We start from the raw sequence: 27,969 nt of genomic DNA, 5'->3' as shown, positions 1-27,969 counted from the left end.
AAACACGACTCCATTAAATGGTAATGTACAATGTTGGTAATGTAAAAAAAAAAAAGGATAAAAGTGCTAAACAAAAAAGTAAACAGAAAAAAAAAGCATGGATGGAGGAGACCTGCTATCATTAAGAAAGCAAAAATACTGCATGCCTCACTTTAAGCAGGCAAAATAAATCAGCAACTACCTAGCAACATGAAATCATACTGCAGCAGACAGTCATCATTGCACTCTGTTTCAACATTGGGCAAAAATTCTGAAAACTTGTTACACAAGACCTTTTTAGATAAAACAGAAATGTATAGTTCTTTAATCAAAATTAGTTAAATCAACATAAAATACTTAAAATCAGAATGGTAGAAATGTGCACCAAGAAAAATGGAAAAGCATCTCAAGTTTCAACACACACAAAAAATTGTATGTTCAGGAGCAGAGTGTTAAATATGACCATCTTTATGTTGGAGTGAATGAATGGTACTATATGACTTCAAAATCATGATTCATAATTAAGTAATTCTGCAATTTGTTACTGAGGGAAAAAAGCAGAAGCAAAAGGCTAATTGTTCTTAGAACAAATACATTTGCCAAATAACACTCTCCTATGACTGCATCATTTGTTCAGAAAATTTCACAAACAGAATGTTAACAGTACATAGGTTCAAGTCACATACGTGTGTAGCAAAAGTTGTAAAACCTGCGGCTAAAACAGTACAAACCTGTACATATACCAGTATATTATTATTTATATAGTTTTTTGTTTACAAAAACCCTTAAACAAAATCAATAATCACCTTTTAAAAATGAACAATTTAAGAATGCCACATATGAAACAGAATGCAAGTTAATACGAAGTGTGGCAGGGCTGTAAATAGTGCAATACAAATTTTAAGGTGAATCTCAAGTTTTTCCTCTCTCTTGCTCCTTCAACATTCCAGTGTCTTCGGCTTGGCCCATTCAGCACAGTTCAGCAACAAGGAATACCCAACTTGGAAAGAAAGGGATATTCTCCAAATCCTTGCTCACAAGGCATGCCTGGAGTAACTCATCACATTCCTCATGAGGTAAACTGAATTGCTGCTCAAAGTCTTCACTCATGAAGTAAGCTTTGAATAGCTTGGTGGGGATAGTTTGCGCTTCAAGTATTTGATTATATAGAGAGGAAGACAGCTGATAACGGTTATCAGGGACACTTTCCAAAGGAATGCCGGGGTCGTGATAAATGCTGGATCTGAGAAGAGAGGAAATGGCTGATGAGTTGAACCCCTCACAACATACAACTATCATATCTGTATCCAATCTACATTGTGATTCCAGACATAAATGTAAATACTGTATTTTGTCTGGAAGTTCCATTGTTTTTATAAATTTGATAATTCTTATCCCCCACTGCAAGTAAAAAGCAGTGTTGCTGTTGATTCCAGAAGAGTCTACATTTTAGAGAGTTATGACATGTTGCAGAAAACACATGAAACACCATGACTGTGTATCATATACAGATCCATAGTTACAATGTCCTATTTTTACTGAATAAGCTTTGAAATGGATATGACTGGGAATTTGTGGTGGGAGGGCACAATTGTCTGCACATCCCAGGGGTTGGATCATGCAAAGTCAGCTAGCATACCTCAACTTTTTTTAAATTAACTCCAAAAGATGCACCAGGCATCCACAGGCTAGTGGCTACTGCCTTTAATACAGGACACTTTGACAGTCCCATGAGGGCTGAGGTTATCACTCACCAAAATATTCAGTGAGGAAAGCGAGGGAGGCCAGATAGCACCCCAGACTGAGGAATTCTCCCAAGACCATGAGCCAGTGCCAGGTGCGCACAGTCAGGGCAACCATCAGGAGCTCTGTGAGGATGAGCGCGGTGAAGGAGATGGCCACCACATGCACAAACTCTGACTCAAACAGCAGAAATGCCCCATACATCAGGATGGCACCTGTCAGAGACCGGAGTCCAAACACAAAACATCAAAGAAAATGAACAAAAAATACATCCGAATAATACTCCAACATATGCGTTCTCAGGAAAACACCTAAAGCAACTAAAATCAACTATAGCTCCCCAAACAAAGTTCTCTAAATAAATAAAAAGAGTATGACAGAATTGAAGCATCATTTCATAAAGATTATACATAAACTACTGAATTCATTAAACTACTGAATGGAATTAATGGAATTTGGGTGGAAATTTTTTTATTTTATTTTACATTTTATCCCCGATTTTATCCCATTTTTCCCAACCCCAAACTCAACCAAGCTAGTTAATCTGCCGCCAGCAACCTTTCCTGCCAACGTCAGGAGGAGATGGTAGACATACGGCCCAGAATTGTTGCATCACCAGTGTGTACCTCTGGCTATAGCTGGCAATGGTGCTGTCAATTTTTCTTAATTAGTCACTTTTCATGTTTAGGGGGATTATTTATCTCTGTAAACCACATTGTCAGAAATAGCTATGCATGCCATGAAGAATAAAGATCTAATGTTCACATTATGCTTACGGTGGTATTGCAGATAAAAAGAGGTAAAAAGTTTTAACTGATCAAATTAATGATCAAATCATGAGGCTCCTAATGAAGTTGTTGAACACATTTAAAATCGTTCTTAATTTTTTTCCCCTTAATATCATTAACAGAATGGAGGTTGGGCTCATTATCATTTTCTGTGTCTTTGAATTCTACATTATTTACCACAGTAAACAGTAGGTTACAGTAGTATTAGTGGCCACGTGACAAAATTAGGAGCCTACTGATTCATGTCAGGCTTTAATTTGATCAGTTAAATTATTGTGTTACCTCTTTTTATGTAATTGCTTGCAATATAGCACAATAAGCAGAATACGTTTAATCATGGTGTGCATAGTTTTTCTTACATAATGTGAAAAGCAACTTTAGAATTTAAAAATTAAAAGCTTAAAATTCAGTAACAGCTTAATAAAAGGGGATACGGCATATAGCATTTACCTTGGTATATGCTTATTAATACCCAAATAAGGAAAGTCTTAAAAGACAAGGAACGTCCCTACAAAAGTGAAGAAACAAAATTAAACACAATTACAGTGTGTACAGTCAAAATTATGTTGCAATTACAGTATTTAAACAAAACAATTAAATGACAAAAATATACTTCATAAATGAAATGCAATACAAATACACCTTTTCATAACATAATTAGTTAATCATCACTATTAGCTCTTGATCTGTGTCAGACCTTGGTAAGGTCCTTATATAACTCAGGATAGAGGAGTGCAGTCTCTGGCTTCACATCCTGGTCCAGAACCAGAGAGAAGACTGGGAACATGGTGTATATGGTGGCATACCTGAGGCAGGAGAAATGTTGAAGGAATCGTATGAAATGGCTTGTGCATACAAATAAGCCTTATACGATACAACAGGAGACCCTGGTATGACAAACACTCTACCATCAGGGAAGTCTGGTAAAACATAACCTTACCCCACCATCAGGAAACCCTGGTATAGGGGAACAGGGGCAAAGTAGAATATGGAAGAAAAGACAGCCTGTAAAGAGAAAGTTAGCTTTAAACAATAAACAACTTCCAATTAGCACAAACCAGCACTTCTATTTGGCATTACAAAAAAAAATGATTACTGTCATAAGCAACAACACAAATGATTTTCATTGAATCTACACTGTACCGTTTAAATTTCTTTAACTAAAATTTGAAATTCACTAACAGTTTGAAATTAAGTTCATTCTGCAATTACTGCTACACAAGTAATGATGAAATAGCTCATTTAAAAAAAAGTTTCACAGTAAATATGATGACAACTAACTTGGATACCTGCATGGTGGAGATGATCAGGCCCCTGTGCATGACGAACTGCCCAAGTGCAGCAGAGCGTTTGTAGCTGTTGCGTCCATGGACCATCAGTAGCCGGCCGATGTGTTTAAACTGCGTGATGGAGAAGTCTGCCGCCAAGGATGCCTGTTTCCCCTCCTGCAGTCAAAGGACCATCAAGCTGTGAGCTCCAGTGCCGAGCAGCAAGCCTCCACCAATTTCAAGGCCGTAACAGTCAAGAGTAAGTGTGCAAAAGCCTGCCTGCGTTCCCTTCTAAGAGCTGGTGCCATCACCACATTTAGTCCGTGCAAGATTAAGTTCAGTTATCATTGCGAAGTTCTACGGAGAGTTCTAATGGAGTTCCAAATGGCATTAAATAAAGGAAGGCGTACGATGTAGTGACCTTGTGGTGTTCACTCTTCAATGTGGTATAACCCCCAGCTAATTTGGGGATGTGCTGATCATCCAATCTCTTTAAATGTGAAACTTTTAGACTTTAGACTGCTACAATCTTGACCAGGGCTCCCTAGAAGAAGAGATATTGTATCTCAATGGGATCCCGGCTAAATTAAAGATAAATTAAATTACCACATCTTATAAATCACGAAAGGACTATAACTGGAATCCCAGTTACAAGTGATTACTCAGTCACAACATTCTTTGGTGGCACTTTGGCAAATAATTTACACACTAGCCACACTTCTCTGGTCAATAACTACTACAAAACATGTTTTGCTTGAAAAGCAGGTAGAATTACATAGCTAGGTAAGTATTAAGAATGATTCAAACAAATCAGAGTGAACCACTATGTTTGCCCACAACCATGCCAACCAAAGGCTTGCAAAAACAAAAAAAGTTTTTCAGAGTTTCAATATTAATTAAAGATAACAGTGTCATGTCCAGGTGCAGTCACAATAACAATGGAAGGAGTGAAAATACATTCTGTAGAGAATGATGGCATCAACAGCAGCAGAAAGAGTAAAAGACTGAAAGGGGCTTCTGAGAGCTGATTGGACAGATGCATTTCCTTACCTTTCCCTCTATGCCAATACCACAGTCTGCTGCCTGGATCATGCTAACATCATTGCCTCCATCACCTGAGAGACACAGGGACAGTCTGGGTTAAATTTCCAGTATCGGACATAGAGCTAGCTACATTTCCTCAGTCCAGCCAGGTTGAGAAAAAACTGGCGGGTTCAAGCCTAATGCCACAAGGCCAAAATTCAATCAACATTTGTCCTTAACTGTGATTCACAATAAAAAATACTTTGCACGTTTCATCTTAAGTACAGTTTGGTGACGACCAGAATTAAATCGCCAATCTGTCTCTGTTTCAAGCAATGTTGATTCAATCTAGGCCTCAGACTGCTGCTTGTCCACTCTCTGACCAGAGAAGTGCCAATGTCAATCTAAACCAAATCCACACAATGCCTTCTTATCCCGTAATCACACAGTAAGCACCTTGGTTAATGGGTCACTCAAGTTCACTGCTGAGGGTGGGCCAATACCTTCCCGCTGGGCTCTCTTAGTGATCTTAACAGCTTCATCTTTTTGATGAAGAAAATCAATAGGCCGTATTTATCAATATTTTCATAAAACTGTGTGTGAATTTACGTGTAGTCGTAAATGACCTAACAAATTCTGCCGGATTTATCAAATACACACAGACACAGTTTTTTTTCCATATCCACATGCGTATGTTCATAAACGCCAAACAAATGTCAATTAATGTAAATCATAAAGCGCATTCACAGAGATTAGCATAAATTCACATCCCTAAAATATCATATTTCCACAATGACTGAAACTGACAGACTCATGTCTGTGAGAGTCTGACTTGGAACTCTGTAAGAAGCCGCAGCAGACACCACATGCTTAAAAGGAGAACAAACGCTTGTTTGCACTCCCCCAAGTAGACAGTGGATGTTATGATGAGCTTTGCAGCATGAGCACAATTGGGCAAAACGTGGTATGTGCACTTCGCTGTTAAGATGTAAAGTATAGAATATATTCATTATTAAAATGATTACAATTATTGCCATCATACCACAATTATTATTACTGCTACCACCACTACTACTACCACCACCACTACTACTACTACTACCACTACTAATAATAACTATGACAATAATACCTCAACTGTGTATGCCTGTGAATAGGTATATGTCAGCAACATGTATATCCATAGCTATTTACAGATGTGGTGAAAGAGTACCCCCATCCCCCGCTGTATACTCGATATATAGAATACCCCTCATTTATCAAGAAATCATCAGGACGATTACCCACAAACTGTACCTAGTTGCAATTTATGCTCATATTAAGATATGACGCTCACCTATTGCACAAGTGGGATTGCCTGTGTGTCGCTTCAGAAGCTCGACGATCTGGGCCTTCTGCGTAGGTGAGCAGCGGCAGCACACCACAGCTGGGCACTGACACGCCAGCTCCACAAACTCATGCTCATAATACCGCAAACACACCTGGAAAAACACACACACACACACAACAACATGACCTCTTATAAACAAAGCAAATGCACTGAATTCACTGTTGGCTCAGTTTGATTTCATACTAGCTCGCATACTGAAAAACCAAACATGAATGTGATAGGTTATCGGCCTGGCTGCAGAAAAGGATCAGGAACGGATACATATTCATCACCAGCTTTAATGGTTGATAAAAATAATATATGCACTGCCTTTCACAACTGTTCAGTTAGGGCACCAAGCATACATTGAGCGCCACGATGTTTGGGAATTTTTATACATTTTGGTTTCACCGTGTAGAAATTACGGCACTTTTTATAAATAGTCTCCCCATTTCTGGGTGTCAATGTTTGGGACAAATGGTGTCACAGGTGTTTCTGCTTAGTCAGGTGTCTTAAATTGCTTCCTTAGTGCTGGAATAAGAGAGCTTTCAGTATCTAGTTTCTAATTTGATTGCCTTTGGAGTCTCTAATTGGCATGTGTCACCATGAGGACCAGAGCTATGCACACAAAAATCAAGGAAGAAATAAAAGAAAAAACAAACTAGAAATACCGCCTCGCGGTTGTATGCCTTCGCCAACCAGTAGCCAGTGCTCTGTTTGACCATTTGGATATAAAATGTCATCACTTCATCATTTTATCCTATTAGACATTTGTGTGAAACTTATGGCCAAAAACGTGTTTTGTGAGGTCACAGTGACCTTGATCACCAAAATCTAATCAGTTCATCCTTGAGTCCAAGTGGACGTTTGTGCCAAATTTGAAGAAATTCCCTCAAGGCGTTCCTGAGATATCGCGTTCATGAGAGAATGGGACGGACGGACGGACGGAAACAATGCCTCTGGCCACGGCTGTGCTGTCGCGGAGGCATTAAAAACAGTCAGGTTTGGCATAGGCCAAACCTTAAGCTAACCAAAATCAACTGTTTGGAACATCATTTAGGAGAAAGAGAGCACTGGTCAGCTTAGAAATCACAAAGAGCCCAATAAGCCTAGGAACACACACTTCTCACTGATACAATTTAATTTAAATATTTAAGTTTGAACATTCAAGTTTGACAAAAAATAAAATAAACTTAAAAATGAACAGTATAATGGAGCAAAAAATGTCAAAACTAAATAGTACCAGAGCAAATAGGCACTCAATTTATTTAGGATTTATATCTTAGTATATGTCCTGTATGCAGCACATACATCTTTTTAAAATCTTTTTGGTTCTTTTTATCCAACTTAATTTAATTAAGAACTTAATTTACAAGATCAAAAAATGAATATTTGCATTTATTAAACATCTAACCAGAACTGTTCAGGTGTAAGTGTGTGAAGTCAGTTTTGCATTTTCCTCCTAATGGGTAAAGTTAGGATTTGGGTCGAGTTAGCTGGTCCTGTGTCAGCGCTTAGAGACAACATCTGCCTTGAGCAAACAAAACAATTATATAGTTTTACAATTTGCAGCATTTCAAAATTGCTATGACAGACACTGATCATTTGTCTTTTTCCTCAGAACAGTCATAACATTGTGTTAAACATACCTCCAGTGCATCTCCTGAAATGACCAGGGCACATTCATGCTTTCTTCTGAATGCATTGAGCTCCAAATGCGCTTCCCCTCTGTTAGAGACCTATAAAAGCAGAATTTTAGGTCCTATGCAAAGAAAGAGCAAGACAGTAGTCATGCTGTAGGAAATGTGTAAAGAATGCACATGGCATGCCTACTCATTCTGCCAGTGAAGCAGTAACCATGTACTCTGATTAAAATGGAAAACACAACACAGAAATGAGGGAAAGATATACATTCCTGTAGTGATGGTATATCTGAGGTTCTATGGTAGATCTCATCTCACTATGGCAGAGAAAAGCTAAGATAAGCTAATGATATAAGGCACCAGGATAATCTGGTAAAGCTTTATTTTTTTGTTTTATGGCATGTATCCTAAATGCCAGCTTACATCAAAACATACCTACGTAGACAATTCACTGTATTGTCTAAACTTATTTAAATAGTTTACTGTCACATGGCACACTATTTAACAGTACACATATAAAGGAGAAAAATCATACTGGTCTGAAGATGTGAATGTCCTGGCTCCTTGAAACCAAATGTGAACTTTTTGCAATGCAGGTGGCTGTTTCAAGTTTGTCTCCTGTCAACATCCATATCTGAAACAGAGGTGATAATAACATCATCACACAACGAAAGAAGATTTCTGTTCTGAATTCTGATGAAGAACTTGAAGTAGATTAGCATGGTGCTTGATTAGGCAGTGACATGCTCAGTTAAGAGAAGTGTGGCCATTTTGAAAAAAAGAGAAAGGACCCAGGCACTCCAATAGGGGGTCTAAACTGCTTAAGACACGAGTACTGACAAATCCTCTAAATAATTACTTAAACCCAGAACTATAGTACTGCAACTGGTGAGCACAACTGGTGGTTGAGTATGGGTGTGGTGTGTGAGACTGATGCAGAACGTGGGTGTGTGAGACTGATGCAGAACGTGGGTGTGTGTGATTGGTGTGGTTTGTGTGGCTGAGGGCACAGCTGGGTAATCACACCTTGATGCCAGCGTTGCGCAGCAGCTCCAGGGTGGGTCGCACTTCGGCCTGCAGCTGATCCTCCACTCCTGTGAGACAGAGTAGCTCCATCTCCCTCTCCAAGCTCTCAACCACAGCCGCCACCTTGAGAGCCCGGTCATGCAGGCTGAGCTTGGCCTGGTTGTAACGGCTCTGCAGAATGAGAAACCGCATTAGCCTGATGATACAGCGTTTGTTCTTTTAGCATGTCATTTGCAACACACATCTCAGTGCTCAGTTTGCTCTGTGCATGTAAGGTTATAGTGTTTAGCATGGCATGCATTGCTCAGGTGTCATGCTTTTTGTGTGTAGTTTGATGGGCATGGGTTAGTGCTTATGCTTTTAGTGTATAGCTTGACATGTCAGCAACATTTTTACCTCAAAGTCTTGGTACTGCTCCTCAGATAAGGATTTTCTGGCAACGACCAATGTGCGCAGACCTTCCCTGGCCATGTTACCACACTAGAACAAGAGACAAATGGAGAGAGCAATTATTCATCGTTCTTTACATGCTGGAAACTACCCAGCTTAAATATTTGATTATTCTTGTGGACCAAACAACAATCAATGGCAAATGTAGGCTGGTAGCACACGTCACACTCATTACATATGAGGTGGTGTGGATTTGCATGTTCATGTGTCAGGGTATGTTTCTGTGCAAGTATGCAAGTGTGCCTGTCAGTGTGTGTGCATTTGAATATGTGTGAGTGTGTGTGTGTGCATTACTGTAAGAGTGGGTGTCTTTAAACGTGTGAGTGGTTGCGTTTGACTCCTTACCTCCTCCTCCAACCAGTCATTATACTGCACAATGGTCGCCATTGCAACATCTGCTCCTTTCATATAAAAGGTAATTTCACCCGTAGACTCTTCCTGGGTTAAACATAAAAAAGAATTACATCGATTAGAATGAACAGATCAAACATTTAACACAAAATATTCTCACAATAAAGTTAAATAATCACATTAAATCAATAACACAAACAAGACAAAGTTATTAAATATTAAACATTATACAGATTGAATATTAAACAATCAGTCAAACTGTGCCAACAAATTATAGTCTGCGTTTAAGAATATTTCATGTGGCACACAGACTTAACAGTCAAATATAAGAGAAGCAATTATGTTCTGTCTAAGAATGGGCCTGTTAAATAATTAGTTCCAATTTCAATCTATTACATTTATTCACAATTTTATGCATCAACCAAGTAAGAGAGTAAATCCAACGCTGGTACATCAATAATACAAGTTTATTACCAGCTCAAAAAAAAAAACCTTGTTGAAAACATACTGCACTTAGGCTTCTGATTTTGTCGGCAACAGTATCCCCCCCCTTGCAATTGTGATTAGGTTTATGGATTCACTTGAGGAAGCCAGCTAATATCTATATTCCAACGCATGCTGCCAGTGGCATCATGCTCATTCACTTCGAGGAGGCACACGGGTGGGGGGTGTAATATGATTCACCCTGACAATGATGCCCATCCTCTTGCTCTCTGATGTAAAGGGGAAAATCTGTAGGATGTAGAAGGAGAGGATTTGTCCCTGAGGGGTCTTCAGCTGCATGGAGGTCAGGTCCCTGTTAACCAGTGTAAGGCCCACACTCTCAGTCCAGCACACCAATGCCACCTGAGGACAGGTAAGAGGTCAGAGGTCAAATATACACCAGCATACAACTGTCACAATGGACTTGCATCAAATGGGGGAGGGAGACATCTCACGATGAAACACTGATTTTAAAAACTTTTGAATAATAACAAGAAATTAGGGATGCTAACAGCTAATAGTTAAAATATGCTGTAGGAAAGCTTCTACTGTCCTCAACATGATAAAACAGTTATTGGTCAAATCAGAACAAACTGAAAGGAGTTTAAAATGCAAGTGCGGTTTTGCACATTGTAAATACCTACCCCAGGTCTCTATTTGCATGTTTATTTCTCAAACTGATTGTTCAAGACAATAAATTACCAATTAATCTTGACATCTTTATGCGTAAAACCAATGGTAAGGTCGAATATTTATTTCATATTAAATACGTGTTAAGTGTTTAAAATGAGCATGGCTTACTTCAGAGATATAATGTTGTATGTGTAATTTCTATAATATTTTCTTTACATCAATTTTCTCCAATTCATTTTAATGCATCCTACTTGTAATAATTTACATTTGCAAGAATAAAATCCTCCGAGATGGAATTAAAATAAACCTCGTAAAATAACGAGGCCTCTGAATAGCATATATCTTCACATATAACATAATCATAACATGCTCATCTTGTATGAGCAGTATATAAACTCTGAGCTGATAGTGTTAACAATTTGGGAAGAAAGAGAGCAATAAGAAAAACATTTAGTAAGAACGGTACTCAGATGTTTCACTTGGAAAATAATATCGTGCAGACACACATGATCATAGAATGAGATGCTGACCTCATCTGGGCTGGAAGCTTGGTAGTTGCGGTTCTCGTCAATTAAATCCTGATCCACCTCTGTGTACTCAGTCTCACCACTGACTGCCACCTGGGGTTCATATACAGGAGTGACATTGTGGCACAGTGAAATGGCTTTCACCGCCTCGTGGATGCGTGAACCAACACTCCGGCGAAGTTTGGGTGCAGCTGGCTGCTGATTAGAGGAAGGATTGGAGCTGGAGCCACTGACCTGAGAAGACAGAAAAAACACTGTTTTCAAACTGTTTTTTCCTAGGGTTGCACAATATATTGAATTTTTTTGGGGGGGGTTTTCCTTTATTTGATAGAACAGTGTAGAGAGACAGGAAGAATTAGGAGGAGAGAGAGGCAGAGATGTGCGACAAAGGTCGGCGGTCGGATTCGAACCGCCAACATCGCGGCTCGCATTGAGCTTGTGGTTAGCGCTCTACGGGCTGCACCACTAGAAGCCCCGATATATTGAATTTTGAAAGCGAAATAAGAATAATCGCCGCCAAAGGCATACAGGCCATCTTTTGTCTTTTAAAAAAAAATCATACCTGATGCGGTCGTAAAAACCAAACACAAGAGTCTATGTCAAATGCTACCAAAAAAAAAAAATATCACTGATATCAGCAGCAAGCATCTTGATGGCAGCAAGGCCTTGCAGCTTCCATGAGATCAGGGCTTGACATTAACACCCGCCATCCACCAAATGCGAGTAGAATTCAGCAGTGGTGTGCAACTCCGTCACTCTTACTAACCACTTTGATAGTGACCTTTGTATTTTCTATGACAAAAACACTGTAGTTTACAAAAGGTATCTGAAACAATCAATCCCATTTGAGCTGATATTACATGATACAACAGCTCCCATAAAGTCTGGGTGCACACTATGGTAATCCCATTGCCCCTCTCAGGTCTTGCCCCCTAAGTCAAGCCAATAGTAACCTATGCTTTAAAAAAAGGTGAACTCTATTAGCTGTTTAAGCTTTTATTCAACTTCTTTTTGATATCAAGAATTCCATTTTAACTAGTTATAAAGTATTCCATTTTTTGGTGGAAATTCTTAGTGGCTAGTGACTTTGGGAAACCACTAGCCGCAGTGGCTGGTGAGCCAAAACGTTAAGCCCTGCATGCAACTGAAAAAACAATTCACATGATCACATAGAAGCTGTATGACCTTGCTGCTGATTGGCTGTCTTATACCCAATAGGTATCAGTGATGAAATATTTTTTCCCGGAAACATTTCACATGGCCTCAGACATTTGGTTGTTCACTACCACATCAGGTATGATTAAAGAAAAAAAATAGTTTTTAGTTTTTACTACAATTATACTTTACACAGTCCTCTCACACTGTACAACAAATCTCACTACTGTATTTTACAGCAATCTCTTGTAATTTGTGCCAGTCTCTTTCCAAGTCGCACACTCTAGACTAGCATCTCACACTCACTTCAAACAAGCCGGTCAAAATCTCACTTTACTCCAGCCTCTGACACGTATAACAAGTATCTAATATTTTACACCAGAATCTCAGTTTTACTTTACACCAGCATCTCACAGGCTTACTTTATGCCATTCCTTTTTGTCTTTTTCTCTCCAATTATACCTGATGAAGTAGTAACCAACCAAACTTAAAAGGCCGCGTGACAAGAAAGGCAATGTACAACACGGTGGCGATGACTGCATTCTATATTCCTTATTGCGGTATATCACCCAGCCCAAAACACAAGCCATTAACACTTAAACACCAAGTTACTCATGTTTTACACCCGCCAGTTCTATTCTCCCCTCGCCTTCCTCCTCTACCTCTCCCTATCTTTCCTCTTTATCTCGCCAACCCTTTGTCTCTCCAGTATGATACTAAAGATTGGCAATTCAAATATTCAGAATTAATTCTAAGGCCAACAGAGCAAATTATTTCAAGAAACATTGCAAGAAAAAGTATTTTTTCTTTGGAAAAATACATAATATTATAGATATCATTGATGAGATCTTTCATCAAGAGTTTTATATAAACAGTGAGAACAGTGTTACCTGTGCATATGATTGTGCAATATGACTCTGAATCTCATCCATTGTGTCTGTCCCGTATGACACAGTTCCCAGATGAAGGCGTTTGAATACCATCTCATTCTGTGTCAGAGTTCCTGCAATTCAAAGAAATGATGAAATCATAAACTGTATAACAACAATTAAAGGTTTCTTTGAAATCATGTCTAATTCACCCCAAAATGTCATGAAATGGATCCCTTCAAGTGTGAATATTTTGTGTTTAGTGATTCAGCCACAGAGAAAATAGAAAGCAAGCGAATCTATGTGGAATTTGTAAGTATATGTAAGCCAGCTCCTACCGGTTTTGTCTGTCAGCAGGTACACAAGTCGCCCAAGCTCTTCTGGGATGGTACTGGTTCGTACAGCTGTGCCAGGAATATTTTCATCTTTCATGATCAACCACCCATAGGCTGACTTTCCCATGTCCAGATTGACCCGCAAGCTGCACATACAAACACGAGGCAATGGTCAAACACAAAATACCATCAGCTAACAAACCAGAAGGGCTAGATAGGAATCAGAATCAAACAAAAATATGGCTCAGTTTCCCTTTGTCTAAACTTATGTTTTCTAATTATTGTAGGACTCTGCTTAAACACACAAAATGACACCACTGTTCTAAGCAGAGAAGGATGGCATGTAGTGTTTCAGGAACGGGGTTAAATAAATATAATCTATCCTCAATTTGTGTATCTAACTCCAATTTCTTTATCTGATTTCAGTTAACATGAACCGTTCTCGACTTACCCCTGTAACATTTATGCAGAGTGTCAAAGCATGCAGATGAGGGACTGTAGCCTCTTATCTTTTAGTGAATGCAGAAAGGTCTCCAATCGAAATTTGTTTGCAGTTTGATTTAAAGAAAACTGAAGTACTCACTCACCTCCTTCAAATCATGTCTTAAAACCCACCTCTTTTCCCTAGCCTTCCCTTGATGTTTGTATTCCCCCTCCCACCACCACTGCACCACTAGTCCCACTGCCTTTTCTGCATTGTTTATTTTCTGCATTGTATGATTCATTGTATGTATTCATGTATTGTAAAGCGTCTTTGAGACTATGAAAAGCGCTAAATAAAATACATTTATTATTATTAAGTAATGAATTACATTTCATGCCTGTATTTGCAGGTATTATCTTGATGTTATTGAAAATGTACGCAGAATAAAACAGGTGCCGGGACATGATTACCTGATTGGGATGATGTTGGAAAAGAGCACAACGAAGCGGAAAAGATTTCGGAACCAGGGGCCCAGAAAGCCTTGCAGCGCCACCATGACAACGGACAGCACCACCTGGGCCACAAAGAGGGCCTTGGTCAGCCGGTTCAACTCCAGGTCCAGTAGGCCCACCTGAGGGAAGTGAGGGGAGGGGGGAGAAAAACCTCTGCTTTATTCCAAATTATTCCGTGTTTGAGGCTTAGAACAAGATAATAGTACAAACAGTCAATGGCTATTTCAAGTAATATTAAAACAGAATAGGGCTGAGTCAACAGGTTAAGGATTTAGATCATATTTTTATAAATCATATAAAAAGAGTGCTGACTGCACCCATTCTTCGCAGAAAGACCGGTTGATGAGACATATGACAAAAATTCATTTATTTATGAGTAAGCATTTATTATATTGAAATACATTATCTGATACAAAATGATTCAATAACTTTTTTGTACCAACACTTGTGTACCAACAACTAACCTAAGCCTTAAAGCTTGATCATTCATTTTATTTGTATCAACTCACATTTCTATTTGGTTTGACATTAACTTGTAAGATAAAACAGCTATTTATAGAAGTAACATTAAAACGACAACTCATCAATATCTATGTATTGCTAGCAAGCTAACAAACTAACTTTTATCCTCGATTAAACTACAACCACTTGCCTCGAAACTCAAAATCCCCAGGCAAACTAAGCCAATTTCCAACATTTTGTATCAGCGATTGGTCAAAGGAGAAAAATGTTCTTAATGTCAAGCCCTGATATAATTACTGAACTTGGAAAAGGGTATACGTATATGATTCAGGGAGCAGGATCTATGCATACACTTACCCTTCCAGCTTTTCCTAATGACAGACAGAATGAGGCATACAACTGCTGTGTGTTTGTTTTCCAACATGATTAATGCTATCCCTGAAGAACCCCACTGAGAAACCAAATTTAACATAATAACATTACATCCAAATGTAATGTTATTATGTTAAATTGAGTAATGTAGAGAAGTTCTATCAAATTGTATTATTTTCATGATTATCTTTCACATGCTCGACTCGTCATTCCTTGCTCGATTTGTCCACTGCATGCTGTCCACAACAAATGCCCCAACAATGTTGTTTTTTGCCATCCACTAGAAAACGTTATGTGGTCAAAAACAACATCTGCAAGTCCTCAATAAATCATTTAAAGTTCCATCCATAATATGATAATATATTAACTCTTTTGAACCTCTTACATAATCATGAATTAAAATATCGTTCTCAGAAGTGGATATTATGTGCAATGGTGGGGGGGGGGGGGGGGGGGATAGTGCTCATCTGAGTCCACAAGAGATAGAATGCCTTTACCTTATTCTTAGCATGGGATGTGTTCAGCACACTTCTGGTCTCTTTGCCAGTGTAGATCACAACCCCTATTGCTGTTCCTGTCACACAGGAAAGGAATTGCAGTGTTAAGATATCCAAGCAAAATAGCTTTAAAATATAAGAGGTAAACATATCTTAATATGTGTAAGCAATGTAACAAATCTGAAAAGCAAGTGGTAACCAACCCTGTTCCTGGAGATCTACCATCCTGTAGGTTTTCAGTCTAACTTTAACAAAGCACACCTCATTCAACAGCAAAATATATCATTGAGTTGTTAATTAGCAGAGTCAGGTGTGTCAAATAAGGGTTGAAATTAAACTCACAGCATGGTAGATATCCAGAGACAGGGTTGGTTACCATTATGATAAGCGAAAGACTTACCGGACGCCACAACAGTACTAGCCCACAGAGTGTTCTCGATGGATAGACTCTCATGGATGGAGGGATCACTGTCTTCCTGTAGGAAAAATAACACACCAGTCACCAGAGAAAATACAACATACTTTACAATATAAATGAGGTTAAGAATACATACGAACTTGTCCATACTGCACGTGTTGTAATGAATCATAATAATGGCTCGGTATCGAGAACTCGTTCTGAATTGGAACCAGTTCCAAAGTTCCAAGAACTGGGAATTCGTGAAGAAAGTTTCAAATCCTGTCGTTTTTGACAAATGAGTGAAATGCAATAGGCATTTAAAAAAGTCTAAGTCAACTGCCAGTTAAATGGAACGGGTACCACAGGTAGCGTAATACCATTGGCCTGTAGTGTAGGTAAAATAAGTACTCAAGTTGCAAGAAATGTGGCAAAGGAGGAGAGGTTAGTCTTAGATGTGTGAAGCCAAGTAAACTTATTGTGGCAAGGTCATTTGCAACAAGAAGTTGTTGATTTCCAGGTGCATTGTTCAGTACAAACTCAGAAGGGTCCAGTTGACGGGTAGTAATCATCGTATGGTATTTACATCCACATTGAGTGAGCCTTGTATGAATTACAGCCTTATTTTTAAATACATAATCCCACTGTGGCCCCTCGCTTACCCTTGTGAAATTCCCTTCAAAACTGTGGATATCCAGCTGTGGCTTCTCAGCATACACATAGGCATTAATGGAGAACAAATCCTGCAGTGATGTGAAATAAAGGATACAGTATGTTAATATTGGAGAAATCCTCTGGGGATCCAAAATGATAAACAAAGGGGAAAAAAATATATATAATTTTCTCCCAAACGTTATGGATGGCACTGTATTCGCTAACTATAGCTTGATTAGCACTCCTTTTTTCTGAAAAATACAAAACAGAGACTTTGCACTTGCAGAAAGTGCTTATTGACCCTGGGCATACTGCCCAGTTTTATATCTCAAAGCCTCCTCTACCCAGGTATATAAGCACACGTGTTCTGTTATTTGAAACTTTCACATTGGTAATGGTCACAAATGAAAGGAATGTGAAAATGAATCTGAGAATGAATGATCCAAAACACATAAACACATACCCCCAATGCGGGCAGTCTCTGTGTACACGCTACTGCCACCTTCAGTTTCCAGTCCGTCTCACCGTCCAGTTGGTCAGTTCGGATAAAACAAGACCCTAGGAAAAGATTTAAGTATATCTTCATACATTTAGACACATTAGGCTCACTGGTGCCTTCATTAGGTGCAGAAAATCAAAAGCCCATCCATCACATTAATTCTGTCACTGGGCCTGTGCATACAGAAAAAGTATTTTGTTGGGCTTCTGAATAATCTGAAACTTCACAAGCCAGTTATATGATGTGTGAAAGTTATTTGTAACAGCTCCAACAGCATGGAGCATACAAATCGGGCAAATCTTTCTCTTAAGTCAAGTAGACAGAAGTACACAGACACACGCACTCACAGGTACATATAAAGTGAGCTCCATAATGTTTGGGACGAAGACATTTTCATCAAAAAGTCAGACTGGATTCAAAAACACCAGGGCTTCCTCAGGGTGTGACTAGGGAGGAGGTGTTTTTTTATGGCATATTGTTAATTCACTTTGCATGCAAAGGATATACTTCTCATGTTCAGGCTGCTGCAGTCTTATTCCTTGTAGCACTGGGAGTTCACCTAGTGCTGACTTGTTGAGCATGTGGTGCTTTTCTGTAAATTTTCCAGTTTTCAGCTTTGAAAGACTCCTTTGTTGCTTGAGCAGTACGTTCGGGAACATTTTCTTGCTCTAGGATGACCCAGTGAGTTTTGACCAGTTGCTTAAATTTGAGCAGATAAGATACTTCTGTAAACTTCAGAATTCATTCTGCTGCTGCTATCAGTGACAAGTGAGCCAGTACCTGTGGCAGCCATACTTGGCCAAACCAAAGCACCCCCAACACGTTTCACAGATTGCTTTGGATCTTGGGCAGTTCATTTTATCCTCCACATTTTGCTCTTGTCATCACTCAATGCAAGTGAATCTTGATCTCATCTGTCCATAAGACCCTTTTCCAGAACTGCAGACTCTTTTAGGTACTTCTTAGCAAACTGTAACCTGGTCATCCTGTTTTTGTGGCTAACTACTGGTTCTTTAAGTGAAGTCTTCTGCGGAAAGTAGTCACTGACACATCCACACCTACCTCCTGAACAGTGTTTCCGATCTGCTGGACAGGCGTTTGGGAGTTTTTCTTCATTACATTAAGAATTCTTACTATATATTCAATATGCTTACAAACATTATGGAGCTCTCTGTACATACACAGATCAACAGATAATTCAGTGATACTTACCAGTTTTCTCTGTCGTCCTCAGGAAAACCATATCTGCAGGAATCCTTTGGTTCTGGGGCATTACATACAAAAAAAGGTAAAACTCCACACAATGCCTTATTTCTTATTCTACGTTTAAATAATACTTGATTTCTGCATAACACAAGTTCAATCACAGAAGCTACAAAATAGAGTGCAGTGTGAAGTTTCACAGAAGGCAGCTGATAATTGTGGGTCTCTTGTGGATTACATAATGAGACCTAAGGCATTCTGTCTACATCAAAATTGGGCCCAAACGCTTAGTTCAAATTCTGGACCCAAACTCAGGTATTTGTATATTAGATATCTGTGTTAAGATCAACCCATGAGGACCTGTACTTTCAAGCACAAGTACCCACATTCTTTGCCTTTGACCTTGGAGCTCATCCATGCACTAGATTTATAAAAAAATAAATTTTAAAAAAGCAACCCTCAAGTCCAAGTTCTACAGATAGACTAACACGGGTGATGATTAAGGCTGGGTATTTGTCACGGAAAACTTTGGCTGAAGGTGCGGAGCAGCCATGGAAAAGTTGAAAATCACAGAAAACTTGAAAAAAATGTAAGAATTCATGAAGTTTAAAAAGACTTTTTATTAAATTAATAGATACTAGAGGCGCAGCAGTGGGAAACGATTGAAATAATATGTGCAACTGAAGCAACAGTAAAAAGAGCTTGAAGTGCTTGAAAATCAACAGACAGTAACCAGCTGCTCTAGGAACAAATAGCCAACAAGTAAAATACATTGACAGGCACATTGATGGTGCATTTAATCACTTAATTCGAGTCCATTGCAGAAAGAGTATGCGATTTTGTCTTCAACATAATGCTGTTAGAAACAGAGCATGCTGAAATTGCACTACTAAAATAAAACAATTACTGTGGGTCCGTTTTTATTTCTTTAAAGTTTGTTTTGGTAAAACATATTGTATATTGCATATTGTAGATTTGGTCTTTGACGGCACGCCTCTGGTCAATAAATGTTACCTTAACGTGGGAAGGAGTGCTGGACATTGTTAACAGGGGCCGTCAAACACCTGATTGCATCACCTGACAATGACAGGAATCTTGATCCCAGTTGACTCCAGAATCCGTTTCTCCCAGCATTTGGCAATATTGCTAAAAAGCGTTAGCCTATACAAATAAGGTATCACTGTAGGCTACGTTAAGGTTCGCAGTTATCATCCAAAACTAAATACACAAAAAGATGGAGGAAATCATGGAAATGCCAAAAAATTAAATTAAAAAATCACAAAATCCATAATACCCGCAACTTCCGTGACAAAAGCCCAGCCTTAGTAATGATCAATAGAGACTAACCTTTTCAACAATGATGAGGTCTCCAACCTGTATGTCACAGCTCCTCACTTGAATTTTCCCTGAGGAAACAACAGTATTGGCTAAATGCATTACCATTTCAAAATGCACATTATGCCACATGAGGAGACTGGGGATTGCTCTCATAAGTCACAAAACCATTGTGATAAGGACCGGTGATTAAAGGTTAATGAATAATGAAGTAAGGTAAAATGAGCAGCACCTCGGACTGTCAGCTTGCTGTAGAGCAGCGAGTTCATCTCCTTGTCCCGCCGGCAGCGCCGCACCTCATCCACTGCTTCCCGTATGATTGTCACAGCCAGCACAAGGCACTGTGGGACAGAAACACATGCACACCACATGTACATCCACAGGCTGGAAGCTGACTGCTGTTCCCACTATAGGCATGCACATACAGTTAAGGTCATAATGATTAGAACCCCTCACCCCCCATTTTGTTCAATGCATATATTGAAAAAAAAGCACATTATCCTTCCTGAGTCATCCACATTGATAACTCAATTGCCACTTAATGGTGACAGCAATGGTCCCACACTATCATGTGTAGTTATTAGAGCCACAGACAAGTGGCAGTAGCATATTTGTAGTGACATGCTATATTACGTTTTTTTTTAATCTGTGGGAAGTAGCCAACACACATGAAAAAAAAAAAAAAATTCTTCTGGCAGAATGTCACATGCCCTTTCAAAAAAAAGGTTCTTGTCACCAACCTGACCACCACAAACCTCAGGCTGTAATGAATAGGTTAGTAAAGGAAAAGTAAACGAGAAAAAACAAATATGTTAAAATAATAGAAACATTGAAAAAGTCTGACATATATTTACCAAAGGGCCCCAATAGGTATATAGATATCCAACTTGCAGCGAAGGTACAAACTGAGAACAGGCCACCACCAGAAAATAAAGATTCAAGAAGAACTTGAACTGGTGGTACAGAACCTAAAACAAAGCACAAAAAATAAAGAGAGTTAGCAACTTAGAAAATGCATATATATGACACAGACATCATATGTATGTGAGTGCATCACGTAAGTATTTGGACAGTGACACAACTTTTGTTGTTTTTCCCTCTGTACTCCAGCATATTGGAAATTCGCATGAATTAGACCATGAATTAAACCATGAATATGCGATTAAAGTGCAGAATGTCAGCTTTTATTTGAGGATATTTACATCCATATTGCATAATCCGTGAAGAAGTTACCATCCTTTTTATACGTAGTTCCCCCATTTTAGGGCCTGGGGGTACTTGAACGTACTGTAGGGGGGTACCTGGCCAGACTTGAAATGTAATGACCATATATATAGGTTGGGAAATATTTCAAAATATAATACTTTTTTTTTTTTTTTCAACATATGATGATGATCCCCTGGATGCCTGTGAGCCTGACTTGGGGTCCCTATTTTAGGAGACCAAAAGAAATCTTAAATAAAGTTGTCGTATTTGGTATCCTTTGCAGTCAATGACTGCAACAAGTCTGCGACCCATAGAACTCACCAGATGCTGGGTATCTTCCTTGGTGGTGCTCTGTCAGGCTGGTATTGCAGCCATCTTCTATTCCTCTGTTATTTTAAGGTAGTTGAACCTCGTCTTTAGATTAGACATGAATATTTGTTGTAACTTAATAAATGTCTTAATTTTGTGTCTTAACTACTGCTTGTATTTTTGCATAGACTGCGTTGTTGCTGTTCTTGTTTGTGTTAGTGTTAATCAGTCTAACCTACAGGGTCCAAGTTAAACTATGCGGTTGTTCCCTGCACTTGGAACAGTACTTCTCTCTAGGGTTTTCGATACACTTGTTCCTGGTTATGGTCATACACTTTGTTGTACGTTGCTCTGGATAAGAGCGTCTGCCAAATGCCTGTAATGTAATTTTCATCTGGTGGCGAGTTGTTCATTTTGATAAAGGCTGATCCAACAGATTGCTCTGCCAATCAATGAATTTGGCTATCTTTGATAATCTTTGATTATCTTTGATAATAATTACCAAATTAAATCAAATAAATATATTTTACATGTTGGATAAGTGAGGTGTTTTAACAACTGATGCACTTGAGTTTGGTATTCAAAGTGCTGGACATCAAACGAGGTTGTTATTGGTTAAAACTGCTGGGTTTTAAACTAAACTAAACTAAACATAATCCTCACCTTGTTGACAGAAGATCCCCAATAACCAGTTCACATTTGTGACAAAGGAGTACATTTTGCCACACAAGCACAGAATATGTCTGAGCGTTTCTGCGAACGACGTTACTAGCGAGAGATCATCAAACAGGCTTATGAAAAAGCTGCAACTACCTATCATCATGACCTATTGCGCAAGACCCACAGGCAACTAAAATCTTCCCATCACAAAATTCAGCACATAAGTTAAACATATCACACGCATCATTAGATCCAATCGGGACATTATTGAATCACATCCTACTTTAGGGTCAGTCTTCCCTCAGCCTCCTTTGGTGAAATACAGACGTGCACTTACTTTAACAGACAAATTAATGTGCAGTTGTCTTCCAGCTGAACCCAAGGAGACATGGATTAGGAAGCCCACTGGTACTTTCTGATGCACTACATGCAACCATTGTTCTAACATCACCCAAGGGAAGGAATTTGCCAATTTCAAAACAAAACAAATATATAAACAAAAATAATTCATTAATTGCAACACCACCTATGTGGTTGTCGTCTCCTCTGTACTTGTGGTTGTTTTTACTTGGGACGCACCAAGAGACATCTTAAAAATAGAGTCTCTGAACATAATTATGCCATACGTACACAGAACTTCTCTGTGATGGAAAGAACAAAAGGTTCACTGAGGTGCAAAGCAACCCTTCAGTGAAAGAGCAGAGTTACTTTTTCAGAGGAAGGTCACCATAATTGGCCTTGGCTTCACACAGGGAAACAGGGCTTCAAAGGGTAAGCCAAATTCCTCATTATAATGAAACAGTGACAGCTCTAATCCACCAAGCATAAACAAAGAACAACATTTTTAAAAAGAGAGCTTCAAATATTTCTCATTACAACTTACCCCAGGTATAAAGGTGATGATATTGTACTTCTGATTTTTTATGGCATTCTTCGGGTGCTTCTCCTCACATTTCTCTGGACAGCCTAACCACACAGTTCGGGCCTTCATCTCTCTCTTACGGCAGCATGCATATAACAAGCAATCACAGCATCTGCATATAAGGGACAGAGCCAAAAATCCACAAAATAAAATCAAAGGCTGATGCGACTCATTTAGATCAGTGGTTCTCAAGTTCGGTCCTGGGGGAACCTTGTGTACACAGGTTTTTGCTCCAACCGCAATCGCAGAATTTCAATAAGCTGTATTTTTTTCTTAATTATGCTTTACATATTTTGAGGGAATATTTACCCTCTTAAAGGACCAGATCTGTATTTTGGATGTTAAAGCTCATTTACAACAAATTTTATGCAATTATGTTGGGATTAAGAAGAGATTGATGTTTCAATTTCATTCGTAAAAACGACTTTCATCCATGGACTAATTTCTCACAGAGAAACATCGTGATGTCCGCAGAAAATGTGGTGTGATTCTCAGTACATTGAACTTTGCTAACTGTCAGAGAATGCAACTGATTGGTTAAACGTTTTGTCTTGTATCTTCTCGAAGCGGTTAATTAGATCCACTTTAAAGCTTTTTTTTTATATTACTAATCTCTAAAACTTTGATACAAAAGGACACCCTGATTCATTTCTTTAAAAAATACACAGGGCTAGAGTAGTGAATAAACCATTTAAATAAATGATTCAAATTAGACCGGTTATATTTTGACTTCACCTTGAACGAGACAAACATCTCAGACTTCCGAACACCCCACATCCCTGAGGTGGGCATATTTCTTAGGTTCTACTCTAGTATAAAATGCACAATTTGTGCCTATGTAACTAATGTAATTGCCTCTACTGGACAAACAATACCAACTGTCAATGAAAAAGGGGTCAAATGCTGTCTACATGTGAAAGGCCATTTAATGGAGACTGATCATCCAACATAAAAATAGGTTAAGAAGACAGAAACAGAAAGACACACCCCCAACAGTGATAACATGCACAATTAAAGCATAAGACAAGACACCAAATAAAAGCACCCATTCTACCTGCTACACCACTGCGTCCAGCCCCCCAGCAGGAACCAACCCAGCCCCCGCTGTCTCTGGTTAACTCGAACCCGAGGAAGGGTGTGATAGTCGCTCTCATCACTCCCAAAACCCTCCTCTGACATCATTAGGGGCATCTCATCCATGTGGGAGGCCTCATCTTCCACCTGGTACCTGTTGAGCCAGATTTAATCACACGAGTGAAGACAACCCACCACCAGCAGCTCAAGACCAAGCAAACAGAGAACATAACTTAAAAACAATTACTTTAAAACAGAAATAGACACTCAGAGGCCACTTTAACTTAATTAGGCACAACTATCTAGGACCCCCTTTTGCCCTTAGACCAAGCTAAATTCTTCACAGCATGGATTCAATAAGGTGTTAAAACATTCCTTTGGGACTCTGGTCAATGCTGACTCTCGATAGCATCATGCAGTTCCTGCTCGTTTTTCCACACATCGATGCAGCGAACCTCCCGTTCCACACAATCCTAAAGGTGTTACATTGGACTGGGATCTGGGGACTGTACAAGTGATTGAAGTAAACTGATGTTGCCCTTTATGCCAAATTCTGACCCTACCACATCACAGCAGAAAATGAGATTCGTTGTTAATTCTCATTCAAATTTGCTGCGTGCTGATATGTGCTGGATGAACGTAAAATTTCCCTTGGAGTGATCATAAATAGGACACACCCGATCTGAATCCTATCCTGTCTGACACTGCGATGCTTAATATGCATATTAATTCTTGCCAGTAGCAAAGCTTTGCCTCTGTACTTTCTGACTGTCTATACTCTTTACGCTAAACTCTACAAGGTGGTTGTTTATGAAGCGAGTTGGTATAATCTGCTACGATGTCTGCTGTGTGGAATGTACACAAAATGGCATCCTAAAGCAGCCCTATGGCCACTTGCAACATTTTCAATACCCATGTTTCAAAAGGTGGCATTAGCACAGCTTCTAACAACAAATTTAATAAAGCATCTGAAGAAACACCACTCAAAGTATGCCGACTTTTCCAGTTACTTTTATGTTTTATTGGAATCTTAAAGCTTGATAATGCTTACCCACCACTCCAAATTAGGGCTGCGTGGTATAGCCTACTTTATTTTTAGGTAGGCTACAGCTACTGCTATGAATTTTAACTTTATCTAATGGTAGGGTCACTCCACAAAATGTGAACACATTTTGTGCTGAAAAACTTAGATTTAGGGGTTTTTCACTGGTGTAAAACTCAGGATTAATTTTGCATGGTACAAACTGTGCAAAAGCATCATGCAATAAGATGCTAAAAAACCAGAGACTAATGACTGTAAAATGACCCTGTAGACATAGGTAAACTGGCAAACATCAATAACAGAGCATAACCTGGGAACAAGGACTTCAGAAAAATACAACTGAAACAAGTCAGTCAAGTTTTTTTATATAAAGCTCCACTACACATTGAAGGTCAATTAAGAATCCGTTTGTTAAAATAACACGGTGGTAGATTTCACCGCATTTAAAAATAAAAAAATGTTCTGTGAGGAGAACTTTGAGTGCTCATTGACTTAATTACTATATTTAAAATTGTATGGCCGGTGCCTTACACAAGGCGATGAATGATCGGCTGATGGATATCGCTACATTGTCACCAACATTCTGTTATCAATCTGATATTGAACACTGTCATTCAACATGCATAAACACGTAAACCGATAAGAATGCATCGCCGAACTGGAGTCATTAATGACATCTTTGTAGTGCCTGGTCAGGCAGCATAGAGGCACAAAAACACTGTAATTGTGCTTAAACCACCTGCCTAATATTGTGTAGGTCCCCCTCGTGCCGTCAAAACAGCTCTGACCCGAGAGATTTTAAAATCATGTGGAAATAATTCACCCTCTAACAATATCTTAGCTTTTTATAGCCCTGTAGCAACTAATAATGTAATAAACTATGAATAGTGTAATAACTCACAATTATGTAATCCATTTCAAATTTTTTATGTAATAAAACCAATAATGTAATAAGTAGTAGTAGTAGTAGCAATAGTAGTAGTGTACTTTATTTATCCCTGGGGGTAATTTGCACTGTTGCAGCATCAAAGACAACAAAGTAACACAATCAAATACAAATTTACAGTAGATACAAAATATCAGATGCAAATATACAGTAGATACAAATATATACAGAAATCCTAATATACCAGAGGACACCTTCAGAGGTGGAGTCCATGCCTCGACGGGTCAGAGCTGGCGGCACAAGGGGGACCTTCACAATATTAGGTTGGTGGTTTTAATGTTGTGGCTGATTGGTGTATATTTACACACATTTTAATATAGTTGTACTACCACAAAATACATGAAAATATCTGAATCCAGAAAATTTTAAAATAAAAAAGTGATGATCATTCACACTGACATTATTTGTGTTAAGCAGGAAATCCTAAATAACAATATTAGTTCCTGTGTTGGATGGGCAGCTGCATACGTGAGCTTGGTTTGCTTCCTTTCAATGAAATGACGCAGTGGTCTGCATCACAAGGGTGAGTAATCCTAAATGTGGAAATCGCACCACGGTAGAGTGTCAACGCAACTAGACATTGTCGTTTTTGAGGGCCTTGTTCCTCTAAGCCAATAGGTGGATGTTGCAGATGTCAGAGGAAGATCAATTCAAAAACGGTAATCTTATCCAAGCAATCTTGTAAATGATTATGGTCTGTCCAGCCCATGGTTATGGCCACTATCTACACACTATCTCAACTCAGTAATCGTGTTTCGTGATACAGGCCCAAGAATCTTAAGAATTCTAAAATGAATTACTCTGTTCTTCTGTTCTCTCTCGTCAGAGAAACTTTACTAATTTACATATAGGCTCATTTTGACTCGGCGAGCTAAACGTACTCGGCTACACAGTTCGCAAAGTAGGCTACATAGGCGGACAGCGTTTAAAACTCATTGTGCCGTCAAAGTTCCCAAGTTAGCTAGCGTCAATAGTGGAAACACGCATTTTACTCCCTAACGCAGACTTTTTCAAAAATCGTAGGACTTTTTGTAATCGTTAACTGGAACGTGCCATGGAAGAGATACCTTTTATTAAGTGTTTTCTATAGAAGAGGGCCTTGGTTTTTCTTGTTCATGCATTAATACCCCGTTAAGAACGAACAACTACCATTATCCTTAATATCTTTACGTATACACCCCGGTAGCACTCATTTCTATATATTTTTTTATTCTTCGACTCGAGACATCCATGTTCTTACGAGAATACTTTTTCACAACTTGCAAATGACACGTTTCATCCATAGTTACAGATATAACCAGTTTCCCGTACCTGCTGTGACTCCCTGCGTTGTAATAAACACGTTTCTTAGAGTTTATCTGCAGCGGTTGCAACTGGATACTGTCAACCATCTCGGAATGTTTGTGTACAAACTTTCATCATGGTAGATTGCAGCGCACAAGAAAAAGGAAGAAGCAAAATACTACGTAGCAAGAAAAAGGGGCACGGGATCACTTCACATTCTTCTTCTTCTTCTACTCCTCCTCCTCCGCCTTCTTCTTCTTTTTCTGTGGTTAATTGTGTAAAAATATTTTTGGTGCATTACCGCCACCAATTGGACTGGAGTGTGAGGCGGTATATTTGGCAGGGAAAAACTACAAAATTCTTTCAACTAAATCAGTTTCCTTTTATAAAGCTGATGATGTTACCGAATATTTTGTTTGATGACCTTCCTAGAAGACCTGCTAATGATATACTGTGTTTTCAATTCCTCAATTATTCAAATAAACGGTTTCATTCTTTACTGTATGCTTTACATTGAAATAATATGTGT

The 27,969-nt window shown here is 38.9% G+C and overlaps 1 protein-coding gene across 1 annotated transcript; it reads right to left on the bottom strand.

Annotated features, from left to right (window-relative positions):
* Positions 1-15: 15 nt before the first annotated feature.
* atp9b (ATPase phospholipid transporting 9B) lies at positions 16-27,690 on the bottom strand. The gene is made up of 29 exons (XM_064347085.1): positions 27,468-27,690; positions 24,149-24,322; positions 23,056-23,206; positions 20,852-20,965; positions 20,230-20,338; positions 20,010-20,068; positions 18,672-18,723; positions 17,424-17,518; positions 16,969-17,049; positions 16,310-16,385; positions 15,910-15,986; positions 14,537-14,697; positions 13,646-13,788; positions 13,329-13,441; positions 11,287-11,517; positions 10,325-10,486; positions 9,635-9,727; positions 9,236-9,319; positions 8,840-9,010; positions 8,349-8,447; positions 7,820-7,909; positions 6,138-6,282; positions 4,829-4,893; positions 3,800-3,955; positions 3,451-3,515; positions 3,208-3,316; positions 2,961-3,018; positions 1,734-1,937; positions 16-1,222 (listed from the first exon to the last, which is right to left on the bottom strand). Exons 1-29 carry the CDS (start codon positions 27,545-27,547, stop codon positions 1,086-1,088), a joined length of 3,354 nt encoding a protein of 1,117 aa, XP_064203155.1. The 5' UTR covers positions 27,548-27,690; the 3' UTR covers positions 16-1,085.
* Positions 27,691-27,969: the final 279 nt, after the last annotated feature.

The sequence above is a fragment of the Anguilla rostrata genome, chromosome 8 (assembly GCF_018555375.3).
Source record: "Anguilla rostrata isolate EN2019 chromosome 8, ASM1855537v3, whole genome shotgun sequence".
Classification (NCBI taxonomy): Eukaryota; Metazoa; Chordata; class Actinopteri; order Anguilliformes; family Anguillidae; genus Anguilla; species Anguilla rostrata.
The sequence above is the reverse complement of the archived record's forward strand: the minus strand, read 5'-3'. Positions and strand labels throughout refer to the sequence as shown.

Bases quoted from the DNA above. Each gene is read 5' to 3' on its own strand.
- atp9b (XM_064347085.1), bottom strand. From the start codon at position 27,547: ATGGTTGACAGTATCCAGTTGCAACCGCTGCAGATAAACTCTAAGAAA. The intron at 13,442-13,645 runs GTAGGAGCTGGC...TTTGAATTGCAG, and splicing joins CCTGCTGACAGACAAAACCG to GAACTCTGACACAGAATGAG. The intron at 3,956-4,828 runs GTAAGGAAATGC...CTTTGACTGCAG, and splicing joins GTATTGGCATAGAGGGAAAG to GAGGGGAAACAGGCATCCTT.